Source organism: Strix uralensis, chromosome Z (assembly GCF_047716275.1).
Source record: "Strix uralensis isolate ZFMK-TIS-50842 chromosome Z, bStrUra1, whole genome shotgun sequence".
In the NCBI taxonomy this organism is placed as follows: domain Eukaryota; kingdom Metazoa; phylum Chordata; class Aves; order Strigiformes; family Strigidae; genus Strix; species Strix uralensis.
Genome location: NC_134012.1, coordinates 46,864,198 through 46,879,740, shown reverse-complemented (window position 1 = coordinate 46,879,740; position 15,543 = coordinate 46,864,198). Strand labels below are relative to the sequence as shown.

The 15,543-nt window shown below is 39.1% G+C and overlaps 1 protein-coding gene across 6 annotated transcripts in view; it reads left to right on the top strand.

Annotated features, from left to right (window-relative positions):
* SMC5 (structural maintenance of chromosomes 5) overlaps nucleotides 1-15,543 on the top strand; it is a 75,840-nt gene that overhangs the window by 34,163 nt on the left and 26,134 nt on the right. For all 6 annotated transcript variants that reach the window (XM_074856471.1, XM_074856470.1, XM_074856469.1 and 3 more), the window contains 6 exons: nucleotides 3,193-3,316; nucleotides 6,223-6,345; nucleotides 12,449-12,574; nucleotides 13,234-13,329; nucleotides 13,732-13,833; nucleotides 14,036-14,155. In XM_074856471.1, the coding sequence (XP_074712572.1) occupies nucleotides 3,193-3,316; nucleotides 6,223-6,345; nucleotides 12,449-12,574; nucleotides 13,234-13,329; nucleotides 13,732-13,833; nucleotides 14,036-14,155 (691 nt within the window). The remainder of the gene's footprint in view (nucleotides 1-3,192; nucleotides 3,317-6,222; nucleotides 6,346-12,448; nucleotides 12,575-13,233; nucleotides 13,330-13,731; nucleotides 13,834-14,035; nucleotides 14,156-15,543) is intronic.

Below are 15,543 nucleotides of genomic sequence, written 5' to 3'. Positions count from 1 at the left end.
TTGGAAGTCTTCATGGACATTGCACGACCTGTTCAGGCATCCTGTTCCACTGCTTGACTGTCCTTATGGGGAAAAATTTTCTACTGACATCCAGTCTGGATCTTGCTTGTTTCAACTTACGTCCACTGTCTGTCATCCTTCCGCTGTGCACCGCTTGTAAGAGCCTGGTTCCATCCTGTCAGTGGCTTCCTTGTTGGAAGAATAGTGGGGGGTTGCTGTTAAGTGTCCCAAGGCTGTCTCTTGTCTAGGGTGAACAAGCTGAGCACCCTCATCCTGTCTTTGCAGGGCCTGTACTGTAGCCTCTGACCTGTTCTGGTTTGTTGATGTTTGGGGCAGGGGCAAAACTGAGTGCAGTGCTGAACAGAGAGGAAGAAACACTCTCCTCTTGCCTGTGCTTCCATTCATACAGCCAGGGATCCTGCGGAACCTTATTGCTGGTAGGGCGCACTGCTGACTTATGCTCAGCTCATTGTCCACCAGTACCTCAGGTCCTTCCCTCCAGAGCTTCTCTGCAGCCATTCTGCCCTGAGCATGTATCACTGCCAGACCCACTTTCTCGCCAGTGGCAGGACTCAGCATTTGTCCATGCTGAATCTCACAAGCCTTCTGTCACCCTCTTCCTCCAGCCTCAGCAGACCCCTCTGAACGACAGGCCTATTGCTCCCCAAAGTTTAGTGTCATCTGAAAGCTTGACGGGAGTGCCCTCTGTCTGCTCCTCTGTGTCACTGGCAGGACAGGACAGGTCCCAGGACTAATCCTGTGGTACCCCACTTGATACTGGTCTTCAGGCAGAATACAACAGACTAACCATGACCCTCTGAGCCTGACCATCCAACCACTTCTTTTTGCCTATCTGGTCTTCTTGAGTGCAGCAATATTGTGGGAGCCAACATTGAAAAAGTTAGGGGAAGGAGTCTGGACCCAGCAGCCTGAGAGGAAGGTGGGGCTAATGCCGCTTAATCTGCCCAGATGCAACCAGTAGTGAGGCTGAGCTTGTCTTCCCAGTAGACCCATTCACGCAGAGCACATCTAAATAGCATATATATATGTATTTACCCACAGCCAGCCACACAGCACAGATGGACATCCAGAGCAACAGGGCAAACACAGCACCAGTGACCTCATCATGTTCCTACTCTGAGCATGACAGGGCTGCCCTAGTGAGACTCTTAGGCAGACATATGGGCACTGTGGATCCCATCAGCAGCTGGGTTCAGACACTCTTGAGTCTGCACAGTAGCTGCCCCTGGACCTGTCTCCTCAGTTGTTGGTACCTGGACATGCAAACCTCTGAGGCTGCAGCCCTCCTCCTGTTGTCTCTGCAGGATGCCTCACTCATCCATGTGCACACACATGCAGAACTGGCTGGGACTTCCTGATTTCCCAGTAGCTAATTCTGTGGTCTTGTCCTCAGAGAAACACAGGCATACAAATGTGAAGAGGTAGCCATGACTTCCCTAGTCCCCAACATCCAGTACCCCTGTCATCTTAGCCTTAAATGCCAGACAGTGTCACCCCTAGAGACAGCAGACCTCATGGTCTCTGGCAGCCAGGCTGGACTCCCCTGGTCCTTCCGGTAGCTGTCTCTTCCTGTGGTTGCACCCTTAGTGACACACTCCCTTGGTTCCCAGACCACTTCACCTACTTGCCAGCTAGTCTGGCTTGGTCTTTGCTAGGGATCAAACACTCACTTGCACACCTGCACGTGTACCAGGTGCTGACCACATGGACAGAGGGGCCTCTTGACCTGAGGTCCCACTCCATTGACTGTCATGTAAGTCTACTCACTCTGGTCTCTCCAGTTGCTGGCACCACAGACAAGCAGACCCTCTCCTCTGACACATGATCTGGCTGTAGTTGCTTGCACTTAAATTCCCATACACACACATGAATGCTGAATAGCGTCTCTCACCCAGGAAAGTAGTGAAAAATGGAATTGAATAAGAGGGTGTGCCAATTAGGCATGGTTAGATAAGTGTATTGACCAGCCAACTATTTACATGTAACTGTCCTTTTATCCTCATATCCCTCTGTTTTCCCACACTTGTTCCTCTCCAAGTCATCTAGATCCCTCCCTTTCCCCACACTTGGTTTCTCCAATGAATATCCAATAGTAAGTCCTGCACAGTCGCAATGGGATGCTTCTCTGCTGCATCCCGTAACATCTTCTGTACCCTCAGGAAACAACCTCCCTCAGTCCAGAGGGTGCTGTGGTGTTGACTTATCTTGTTTGGTTTCACACCTGGACACTGGTGCTGACGTTGCCCTCGGACAGGGTGTCTCTTCCTCTGAGTCCTTAGTTTGTGTTCCTGCCTGCTAGGGTGCCCCTGTCCTCCTCTGGGCTTGTGGAGGTGGACACTTCATGGATTGATGACTTCTGTGATGGGCCTGGGGGTATCCAGGGTAGGGTATTATTTGGGCTTCTTCCACCTGCTATTGTCTCACCTTTTTGGGTGTGTGGGTGAGCTTTTATCAGATAACCTCTAACAGAAGGCATTACTAAAAGTGAGGTAAATGGCAACCACTTTATCTCCTGTCATCCAGTCTTTTTCACAGTTGTGTTTATCAGGTATGATGTATACTTGGTGATTCTTCCTGATCACCTTCTCCCTTATGCCTGTTGTTTTCTGAGGGGACTTGCTCCACAGTTTTCCCAGGTATCAAAGTATGAATTGATTGGTTTGTAGTTTGCAGCTCACTAAGCATCATGATTATTTCATATGAAGTTATTCATAGTTTTGTGTTTTTGAGGTTTAAAATGAGTGAAAATTCTGGTTTTCTGCAGTAAGTTGAAGAATTTTTTTGCTAGTATATATGGCAAGAATTAAGCAAACCTCCTGAACTTTCCTATGCGGTATTGTTGCAAGGAGCTAGCAGCAGAAGAAAAATGTCATCCTTATGCTGATTTTTTTTTTTTTAAATCTGAAACTTAGAGAAGTAAAGGTGTGTAGTTGCTGAGTGATGCCCGTAGTAGCCAAAATCAGAGTTTCTTTAATTACAATTTTTTTTGTCTTTTGAATTTCTTAGGTTGAAAGTGCATAGATTGGGAATGCCTCTAATGTGTTTGGAATGTTTAGGTATACAAATTACTGTTCTTGCTAACTGTTGGTTCATCATCAAAATGAAAAATCTTTGTATTTTTGTACAATTTATTTTTAAGCAGGATTAATTAAATACTGATTCCTCCCATAGTTTAAGACAGCTGGAACAAGATGCTATCGACCTAGAGAAGGAATCTCAACAGGCAGATGCGAAGATCAGAGAAATAAACACCCAGAAAGCAAAACTTGTAACTGAATTAACACATCTCATAAAGGTATGTATTTTTAACTTGGTACGTGTTCCACTATTGTGAAAAGTCCAGTTCTTGTAACTTAAGTCAATGTGCAACATTTAGATGTAAATGTTTATGAGCTAACTTGCTTCAAGATAGACATCTTTTGAAGCTTTTATGAATTTGAACTTGTTCATCTGTTATTGATTCGATTTGTAGATCGCTTGCATTGATTTAGACTGTCAGTGACCTGAAGTCTCACAATCCATGGTCTCATTCAGTGAACACTAGGAATGAGCTGTTGTAGCCATTTCAGCCTGTACATTTTCAGAATACTGCATAATCCTGTGAACTGTTCCTTCCACTATAGTTCATAATCTCCTTGGTTTTGTTTTTATTGAAAAAAAGAGTAGTCGTGAAAAATTGGCCTGAAACTGTAAGGATCCACGATTGTGGAAGAGGGAAAAGTGCTCAAGTCTCAGGCTCCAGTATCATGAGGTTTTCTTTAACTCAAAAAGAAGAAACCAGTTTGAAATTAATTGTTTTAGCTTAGCCTGAAAGCCCTAATAATGGGAGCTGCCACAAAGTGAATTTTCTTTTTTTTTTTTTTTAATGACCAAGGAACAAGAAACAATTACCTTCAGTTCCAAGGGAATCTACTTGTGCTTTTGTACTCAGCAAGAAGTGGTGCCATTCTTGCAAGCACTCTGAGCATATATGTTGTTCCTTTGCTGTGCCTTCCTAACATTGAAATGTGTTCTTGCTTACCCCTGTAAAGAGTATTACCTTTGAAGTGAGGCTGATTTCAATATATTTGAGTTGTTAATATTTATATAATAAAGAAAGAAAAAATTATTTCAAATGGGTGGGCTGTTTCTGTTTGTTGATAGATACACACTGCAACAATTGGAGCGTTTCAGAGATCACCTTTGGGTCAGCTGGCCAAGGCAATTTTGAAAATGCCAAACAATGGCAGAAGACACCTGCCATGTTAAAAGGGTTCCTTAGGCTGTAGGTTACTTTACAGAACTACAGAATTTGTGCAGGTAATAACAGTAATTTAGAACAGGAATTTCTAGAACATGCTTTTGATTTTTGTATTTGATGCCCATTTCCCAATACATAAACTGTCCAAGTGTGTTGCTGTTGTAAAGTGCAGCTGAAGTTGTTTACTGGCTGCTCTATGGTCTGCCAGAAGGAGTGTCTTAATCTTTTTCACCCAGTAGAGGAAAACGGATTTGACACATACTGTATATTTCTCAGTGTACCAGGGTGTAAGGGGAGGATGGGTGGTATTTGCCTGAAATAGTTATTGATTACAAAAGGGATTTATTTCAGTTGTGCATCAGCTTAATTTTCACCCTTTGTGTAGGAAAATATGCTAGTACGTACTGAAAAGAAGAAAATTGAACTCATACAAGAAAGATGTTTCATTACATGTTTTATCAAAGTTGTTGAAATCCATACATTTCTGGTCATCCTCAAGCCAAACTTCATAAACGGTTCCAAGGTTATGGGAGTCTTTGTACTTTCTTCAATAGGTTTTGTAGTTATAATAGCTGTAGGCTATTAAAGTGATAAAAACTTAGGTAGTCATGTGTTTCGGGCATAGTCACTTTGCCACAGAAGGAAGCGTAAAACACGTATGGGATTTTTGTATGTTTGCGTGGTGGCAGTATGATCTGCTTTAAGAGTTCTGGGGCTTGTATGGAACAATCAACTAGAGTGACAGGCTGCATGTATATTTACACAGATACACAAGGCAGAGTGTACCTGGCACTTGTAAAGTACTGACATGTATTAATAACCAATTGACAGAAATAGCCTTGTTCTACTGTTTCATATTCTGGCACTACTTTTGCATGTAGTTGTCTTTGTGCTGTTGCTTTTAAACAACCTTGATTTTTTCCGTTTTTCATCTCCTTTCTTTTCAACTTTTTTTTCAGTTGACGTCTCTGATAATTGTTTTCAAACTGTTTAAGTGGATTGGAAACAAACTTATACCTATGTCCTAGTTCACACTGTAGAAACTTTGTGTTGACATGACAAATACTAAATATCTCAGACCTTGGCTCACTATTGTGGTCAGAAGCTAACACTCTCAAAACTTCATCCTGCAGGTCCCCTAGGTCTACAGTTGGAACCTTGGCCTCCCTTTCATTAAGAGAGGGGATTCCTTTGTATTTATGTGCCAATCATTTAAAAAAAAAAAAAAAAAAAGGATGGTGTTCTCAGTGCCCTGTAATTCAAGGTCTGAAGCTACCCTTCACACAGTCAAGTCTATATTGCTCATTTTGAAGCCTCTGGACCATTTCCAAGTCTGACTTGTTTAAAGAAGCAACCATTTTAGTGTCAGAGTTGTCAAATCAGGTTCTGGGGATCACTAAAGTCTGTTTTGGAACTTCTAAAATAGAGCCTCCTTCTGTTGTCATATGCTTCGCTTGTTGTATGCTGTTTCAGTTAAGACACGAGGCACTGTACATTTGGTCAATCATCTTGGATTGTCAGTGAGAGAGGCACATATCTTATGTCTTTATTTTTTGACCTTTTTACGTCTCTGTGACTTACGAAGTCTACCAAAATCCACCTGTTGGATTCTGTCTCTGAGAAAGAATTGAGATGGCTTTGTCTTTTCTCAATTTCACAGGTGAGTATAGGGTGTAGGGAAAGAGAATGTGCCTTTTTTTGGTGTAAAATAGTTTGGTTGCACGTGATAGGTATATGCTTACAGATTAAAAGTACATGGGAACTATGCATCTTGAAGAGCTTGGGTCACCAATGTCACCTTTTTTTCATTGAATTTGACAGACTGCAGTGTTAAAGAGCTGAACACAGAGTGAGATCATATGCTATGACTAAAAAATGGACAGTTTTTAAAGCCTGGTAGTGATCATATCAGTTTTGAGTCTGCTGTGGAAATAAATTATATTTTCTGTTTTTCTATGTAGAATTGCATATCAGTGAACATCCTCAAAGTAGATTTGGTTCTTCAGAGTGCTACAGAGGCTGCTGAAAAGAACAGACTAGAATCAGACTATAAAGAAGCAAGTATACAGCTAAGAGCTGCAGAGGTAACCATTTCTGTGAATACTGGGATATTTACTATGAAAACATCTTCTGTGGAAGTCTTTATGGTGTAGAAAAGTATGTGTCTTTGTTTAGAAATGGGTATTAGTACTGCTAAATATTTAGACTTGATTTCTGTAGTCTGACTTCAGTCTCTTCATTTAATGAATACCAGCTTTGCCTTCCTCAGTCAGGAAACCTAAGCTTCTGTGAAAATGTGCTGAACAGTCATCATGTCCTGGATCTTTTTGTTATAATGGTGTGTGTAAAGAGGCTAGCTGTTACTTGGAAGTATTATTTTTCTTCTGAGTCTGTCATAGATAAGTAGCCCCAACCCACATGGGAGATGCAAGCTCAAGATGAACCAGAAAGTATGTATCAGAGCGGAGCGGAGCTGTTTTAGTTTTCTTTCATAGCTTATATTTTCATACTGTAAATGCCTTTTTTGGAGGACAGAAAGGAGAATAAACAGTCGTTCTATTGATCATATTAGGAAGCTATGCTACGTTCAGGTAAAAAGACAGTCTCTGAAGAAGTAGTTCCACAGTCAAGTATTCTTTTCTAAGAGCAGGGGATGCTGTGATCTTTCATGGATTGGTGCAGAGGTCAGTTTTTGTATTTGTGTAGCACAATATTTCAGTGTACTAGGGGATAAATTGTCAAAGTACAAGATGGCAAGTTTTTTCTTTATCTTGCAAGAGTCAGGGTAACTATAACTTACTACTATTTCAATTTTATTAAAAAAAATTAAAAATAGAATAATTGCTGTTAAATTGGAAAGCAGTTCAGAAGGTAAGTGATAGTTATTTTGGATGGATATGCAGTTCCAAAAAGAATGAAAAGTATTTAGCGTGTATTTAGAAAATCACTTGAGGTTATAGTTATCATCACTTTCAGGAAAGTTAGGAGTGGAGAACTTCCTAAAAGGAGCAAAAAATAACTTGAAGACAGAGACAAGTCCAGCATATTAATTGGAAAATCACTGTTGCATCAGTTCCGTCATGTGATGCAGCTGTTATTCAGACTTTTATCAAAATCCAATGTAATTAACTTCATTGCTGGAGCATAAGGAGTGAGAATATATTACAAAGCTGTGAACCTCATGTGAGTAGTGTGTGTAGTCACTGGGAAATTTATTTAATGTTTTTAGTTCTCTCCCCATCTTCTCCATTGTTTAGATAGTAGCTTGGGCTGATGCACAGGTAGATGTCTGGTCAGATCAGTAGACAGGACTGGTAAGGTAAATGTTCTGGTAATTCTTGGTTAAATAAGAATTGCCTCCTTCCCTAGTGAAGAGGTGTTTGAGTCAGCTGAGGTCCCATTAATTGTCATTGCTGGGTTACATTCAACCACGTAAGTAAAGGAAATCATATCAGAGCTTATATTTTGGATGGTTGGTTCTAGGAACATTAAAATAGAAAAAAACCTAAAATCAGTAATCCCAGTGATTAGAATTTTGGGAAGTTTAACTTTTCTGGAGGAAAACTCTTCTGAGTATTCAAGTGCATCGTAAGTTTTCATGTATGTGGAAGTCCAAAGCCACACTTCCCCATATACTTACGTTGAGCCTTTGAATTAAATCTTTAGCCCTTTTTTTTTTTTTTTTCAGAAGTTCTCTTTCCTATATTACTTTGTGAATATAATGTATGTTGTACATTCTGTGGTTTATTTCTTATTTTCTGCCTGAAGAGATGCACTTTCTTGGGAAAAAATATTTCTTAACTTCATCTCAAATTAAGTGTTATTTGTATAATAGTATGTTTAAATTGGCCCTTCTCTCCAACTACTTGGTGGCTTTGGCTGTGATAATTTTTTTTTCTACAGCACTACTGCGTTATGGTAGTCTTGCTCCTCTAAGTGTTGTGGTGTCACCCTGATGGGCAGCTTTGGAAGTTGTGCAAACAGTTGCTTCATGTTCTTATAAAATAAATAAATCTGCAGAAAGGAGGAAGCCCATCAGAAATAGAAATAAGTATGTTGTACAAAATCTGAGTGGTGAACTACATGGGAGCCTAAACTTTACAATTATGGGACCATTAATTCCCTGTTTAATCATCAGACATTTTTGTAGGTCATGTGCTGGTCATGATGCATTCATTGAAATTGGAATGGTGGGTATCAGCCAAAGAAGCTGTGAAACTTTGTTAATACTTAGAGCTTACTCATAGTGTTTATCTCCCCAAGCAATCTTGAGTCTTTGTAATACCTGAGTATCTGATTAAGATTTGAAGCAAACACAAATCCCACTTAGTATATCTAAAAGAAGATCACATATGTTCCTTTTGTGAGGTCTTCACACTGGGATACTGCGGAGAGAGCAGCATGTTTGTTGCTTCGTGGCAGGGTTTTTTTAACCACTTAGGTGGTGTCCTGGTTTCGACCAGGATGGAGTTAATTTTCATTGGAGTATTTCATACCATGTGATGTCATGCCCAGGGATTTAGGTGGGTGGGCTCGCTTTCTGCTATCTCTCTTGCGCCATCTGCTCGTCGGGTCTTGTTGTTGCTGGGGGGGGCGGCAGTCGCTGCGCTCGGTAAGCCACTGCTGCATTTTACCTGTTTTCTTTTTTGACTCACTATTGTTACTGTTGTTCTCTTGTTATATTTAGTAAATTCTTTCTTTTTATTCAACCTACGAATTCTCTTCTTTTTGTGCCTCCCCTATTTTACCAGAGGGGGGAGGGGGAGGTGAACGGCCGGCCATGTGGCGTCTGGCTGCCGGCTGAGTTCAAACCTCCACAGGTGGAAAGGCCAAAAAGTACATGTTTTTGAATAAGTCAAGTTAGAAGCAACAGATTTTTGGCGTTTGTATTTTGTCATTGCAGTTCAAGTGGGAACCTCAGTGTTATTTTAACAACTCCTTGTATTGAATTTAATTAATGAGCCTAGAAAGCAAATCTGTGTTTGGTGACCCATACTGAACATCAGGGAGAATTGTTAGCCCCATCTGCTATTAGATAATTGGCACAGTTGCCTGCATGTTTATCGTGGTTGTTTGAAAGAGTCTTGCTAATTGTCTTGCTTTGATAGCTTGTTAATTTTCAGGTTCATTTGGTGTAAATTTGTTTTAATAATTGGTATTAATACTCAGTATGTACATTGCAGCATTTGCTCCTTAAGCCAAATTTTAAGAAAATGCAGATTCTGTTTTTCTATGTATAAATTCCCAAACTTCAAATAATTACTGTCACTGTGCATGTGTTCGAACACAAATTAATGAGAAAACATTGGCTACTGGTAACTATATTTTCTTTAACCAGCTTCTTATTTTCCACAAAACCAGTTGCAGTACTGATGAGCACAACAGAATACAGATAGCTTGTGCATACAGAATATTACTAGTTTCTGCTGTTTGATAGCTGCCTTTCAGGAAGCTGTAATCGCAGCCCCACGCTAGTACAGAACTTTTCTGAAGTACCTCGATAAAGCTCTTTCCAAGCCAGTTCTTATGCTGTTGGCTCAAACAAATGTGAAGTTCTGTCTAGGCTATGATTTTTCATGGTAGCACCTCTATGCAAGATGGTAATTCTTTCCTCTTAGTTACTTTTTTACCTAGATGGTTTTATTGAAGCACCTTCAGGAAATCAACAGGAACCTTAACATTGCCATGCAGTTTTGAATATATAGGAGGGAGAAGGAATCAAAACTTGGGTATTTTTATTTATTTATATTTATCTAACTGCCATGATAATGAACTGACAAAGCTGTGTCAAAATTGAGACTTAACTTGTTGAACGGTCAGTGCATTTACACATGTCAGTACATGCTTCACAACCACATCAAATGTCTGTTGCTTCCCAGCCTCCCTGTTGAATGCTGAGGTTTTCCTCTGCCCAAACATGTATTTTCCTTTTCGCACCCTGAAGGATTATACTTGCGTTAGGCTTGGGTCAGATTCAATGTTGAATCTATTTCAGATTTTCAGTGCCTAGAGATCAAATTGAAATCTTGTTTCATGCAACTCTGCAGGGTTTCAAGTGGGAACTTTTTGTATAATTGAGAGCTGAGATTCCCCACTTCAGATGATTCAGAACTGGCTTTAACTCTGGAAATGATCAAAACACATAAGTATAAAATTGGTGTTTCTTGTATAAAAAAGTATGGGTGTGTTGCCTTTCACTGGATCCTTTGTCTCTATTATCATGAGGTCAAGCACATTTCAGGTGAAGTCACTTGGCTTTTAAATATCTGGGATCCAAAATACAGTCCAGTTTTAATTTAGAACTTTCTAAAATATTCCTAAAAATTGTTTATTGAATGTATTACATGGAATATGCAGATATGTAATGGAATATAAGAGTTGTGGTGTACAGTTTTATTTGTGCTAATGATATAAAATCTTGGCTGTAACCAAAAGGAGGGCCATCCTCCACTTATTGGTGTGTTATCTGTATAGCTTAATGCCAGTCCTTTTTGCCCCCCCGCCATGTGACATTTCCCCCCTCTCTACAATAGACTTTATGAAGTAAAGGGGAGAGGAAATATCTAAAAAAGACCTTTTTTTTTTTGTTTTAACCTTTCTGAAAACATCAACACAATGTAGAAAAATTATCTTTATAGTGTGTTTATGAAGACGGTGAAATGCTTACCTCTAATGCAAAATCTGTTTCCTAGTGCTTGGTGGGGGGAAGGAAAACCAGGATTTTTTAGTTGATATATGCTGTAGAGAACAGCAACCCTAATTCTTGAGTGTGAGAACTCCACTGATGATCACTCATGATTGTATCTGTTACTACTGCTTCTGTTGTATTTAGTAAAGATTAATTAAATTGCCAGAAGGTAATGTGAGTTGCTATCAGTGTCTGTGTCCTGTATTTTAAAAATGTGGAATAAACATTTATCTAACTGTATCATCTCCAAACAAACACTTCAGAGTTTTTTTTGCCACTGGAGGGCTCCCATATTTAACTGAAGTGCACGACAATAAAAACTGGGAAGATAAAGCTCTCAAAGTGTAGGAACTTAAGTAAACTTTCCAAACTTTCAGAAGAAAGTTCTGAAGCAAAATACTGTGCATGTGGGTTTTGAGTTAGAATTGTGTGCCTTTGATAAAAGTAAAACCAGTGTATTCCCATGGTGTAACTGTATGTTAAAAAGATGGATTGCATGTGTAATCACTGAGTAAAATCTCCAGTGTCTTGGTATGTACTCCTTGTCACTTCTAAGTGGTTGACAGCTTCCATCTATCTGCAGTTGGGTGCTCACCTGAGCTGGGAGACAGCAGCAAGCGGTTACTCCCAAGCACTGCCAGCTTAGCATTTGGAAGCAGCAGCCCTGCAGTAGGGACCACGTATATAGAGAGAAGTGAGTGAGATTTCTTGGGACAAAGGGGAAGAGATACTTAAGGCTCTCCAAGTTTTTTGCCAGAATACTGCTTATTTGAGATAATCTTTAACTTAGTCTTTCATGAAGGTATTGTATTTTGTGTATTGTATTTTAACTACTGTTGTGATAACATTGCATTGTAAAAGTCATAGGGCTGGGTAAGTGGCAAAGAGTTTAGCCTTGAGACCACTGTTCAAAACCAGAAACTACCTGCTTTTCACTTATTTTTCAGCACTAGTATAAAAGTTATGTGTGTTCCCATTTTGTATTATGCTGGCTGTATTACAGAGGTAGAATATGGAACAGCAAAGGAAGTACTTCTGATTGTGTCATTGATGTTTACTCTAAAATTTCAACTAAAATACGATTCAGTGTACATGCTGTCCGCCATGTTCTCCCAGGCAGATAAATATAGTTAAATGGGAGCTAATAAAAAAATAAGGAGCTCAGTAGTTGTGTTTTGGCTTATAGGGAATTTCTTGTAGTCTATTTTGAGATATATTTTGAATCTACATGCACACTTGTCTAGTTGACAGAAAATAAATTTAGCTATATTACAAGAATATGCTTTTGATCAGTTTACCTTGGCATCTCTTGACTTAAAGCAAAGAGGCAGAATGAATACTGTGTATTGAAAAAGATTTTCAACCTTTAAACAGTCTGATTTCACCTACATTCTCTGATCTGCTGTTCTTTGTTGCCAGTATGCTAGTGTCACCTCTGGAAATTTATAATAAAGTAAAAAAAATATGTATTTTAATATCTTTAATGTATTTTCCAACAGGAAAAATTTAATGAACTGGATGATAGGAAGCAAGTTCTTGCTGAGAAGTGCAAGGAATTGCTGAAAAAAGCTCGACACGTTTGCAAAATGAGTCTGGATCAACAGCTTCCTATGGAATTCCAAACTGTACGTACACAAACAAATCTCCATATATCCCTTAAATTTTGGATGATGTACACCCTTCTAACTTCTCCAGCAAAGAATATTACATATTTTATATTAGAAGGCTACCTGTAAAGGATCATGTGTACTTCTGTTAGCGATGACTCATACATTGTCACTTAAAGCACCTTTAAATAGTGCTGGGATATCCTTGGCCTATTGCTTTGTTCTGTGCACAGGGAGAGAAAATCTGATCTGAAACTTCAATTAAAATCCATAGTCTTGTGTTCACAGAAATAATTAGAGGCCATATTTTTCTAGCTTCTTGCTCTAATGAAGCAACACGAACTGAAATCTGGGCCCAGCTACTTACCTGGAGCCTCTAGAAGTATTTGCACAGCTTAACTAGCATAGCCCCTGGCTTATACCAAGTCTGTGAGCATGTGTACCTACACAAGGCAGACAACTAAGGAGCAATTTATTGTGTATCTTTGTTATGTAGTAGCACTTCTAGCCTTTCTCTGTCCAGAATAGTTTGAGGGATTTTTGCTGTGTTGAATTTTGAATATGTGACATCCTGATTAAAAGTAATCGAGTATTTTATGGCTTATTCGATTTCTTTTTAGCAAACTTGAGTGTTTCATTAGCATTGCTGTGTAACACGTGCATCCTTTCTCTTGTAGGCTTTTCAGTCTCTTCCGTCCACATTGGAGGAAATTGATGCTTTTCTGTATGAAGAGAAAACCAGGGCCTCCTGTTTCACTGGCCTGAATGTTTCAGTATGTTCACTGCTTTCCTTCTTCCCTCCCTTCCTCTCCCTGCCACCCGTATTGTACTTGCTTCCCACTCTGTGCTAGATCTCTTAGTATAATAAGCTAGACAGGAGGAACAATGTGCTGTAAATGCCAGATTCTGCATCTATTAGAATTTTAAGTAGGTTCTTCCAAAAGAACAGTGTGTTCGGTGCCTTTTTGTAAAAAAAAAAAAAAGTTGCAGTAACCTGAAATAAGCAACACTTTACAGTTACTTTGCTTTGAAGCTGGAAATGTATCTTGTTCAGTGTGCAGTGCAATAATCTATATAATTGTGTTTGAAAAGAATCAGTGCAGTGTGATATTTTTACAGGCAGGGTTAGAATTGGCAAACATTTTGTTGACTGCTTGTTTTTTTTATTCTGACAGGTTGAAGAATACAATAAGCAGACACAAGAAATACAGCAGTTGAAGGAATATCTAGAGGAAAAGAAAAATGAATTGAATGACTATAAGCAAAAGATTTCACAGGTAATAGCTGAAATTATCACTTCTGTATCAGTATGTCTTCATTAGAATAGAATGTATGTACAGAAGTAAAGGGTAACTACCAAGTTATCTTGAGTATAAACTGAGATTTACCTTCTCTAATTATATTTTTTAATTTAAATGCTATCTGTAAAGGAAAATTAGTTTTTTAAAAGTGATTTTACATGAAAATGTCTACTTCTAGGTCAAAGAAAGGTGGCTAAACCCTTTGAAAAAGCTGATTGGGCAAATTAATGTGAAGTTCAGTAACTTCTTTAGTTCTATGCAGTGTGTTGGTGAAGTTGATCTTCATGTGGAAAATGAGGTATGATTTATTTTTCGTATGGAAGAGTAACATTTTCATGCATCATCTTTTGCTTGTATAATGCTAGACAAAAATAACAAATTGTCATTTGGATTGTAGGAAAGATGTTATTTAAAAAAAAAAAAGAACTTTTACTGATGAACACACTTTTTTGTGCTAGAACTGACTTTTAAGTCTGATTAAAGGAAAATGCCCAGATGCATAGGACTTCAGCTCACTGACTTTTGGAAGCTTCTTGCAACTTACAGGGCTTGGTTAGAAGCATTGTATTTACTTCAGCTGTAACTCAGATTGATTAGGTTAGTGATTTAATTCTACATTTTTCGCTATTTGTGCTATCTAGTGGCTAAATCTACTATTATTAAGTGTTGCATTGATTTGCTTCTACATGTAGTTTCTACTCAAGTCTGCTGCCATATTGTCTGTTTTGGAAGTAGCAGTCATTTGGCCCAGCCTCTTATGCCCTCGGTAACATTTATAGGCAGAGGTTATCTCTGATGAAGAGTTTAAAGCATCAGTAGTACCTTGTGGAGGAATATTCAGTGCAGTGGGCTGAAGAGAAATTGGGTATTTTGTTTTAGATTGATACCTGTAATGATGATTTTAAGACTTTCATATGTAATGCATAGACTCCACAATAGTGAAAGTCGACAAACACTTTTTTGCTGTTCTACTCAAGCTGCTTTTCTTAAAATATTTGAAGTGGTAGTTATTACTGGGGCAGAATAGTGACTGACAAGGCTCTTTACATAAACTGCATAAAAATGTTTACATAGAAACTAGTATTATGAAACAGCAGGACATTAAAACATAGTTCTTCAGTTCTTTTGATAGTTACTGGCAGAGTCAGATCTGTATTACACAAATACTATGTTTTATCTTAAAAGTAAATTGGGAGAGAGTACACAGAAAAACAGTAAAGCAGTTTAAAAGCAAAGGAATACCTTCTTTGGAAGGTCTTGCTTTTCTTTTGCAGAGCTGTCACAGATAGTTTATGAGGGCTGGTGATACTGTGCCAATGACTAAAACTTTTTCCTCGAGGGGTCAATGCCTATAATAGAGAGGTGGATTATCTGTTCTAGAGCTTGGATTCCTTACCCTTCTTCTCTGTGGGAGACTCTTTTGCCCTGACCTGTAAAAATCAAAGGAGAGGTGCTTGAGACAGAATTATCTTTGTTAGAAATATTTCTGTGACACTGAAGTTCAAGCCTCTGTTAGCATGCCCTGCAGGAACCTTGGGATCTGACGATGTCCTTGGTGATAGTACTTACTGGTGGTGAAACACTTCACTAGGTTCTTCCTTGACATTCTAGCAAAAACCTCAGTAAACTTGGTAGCTCTTGGTGTTGTGGTTTGAACTCAGCCGGCAGCCAGTCGCCACGTGGCCA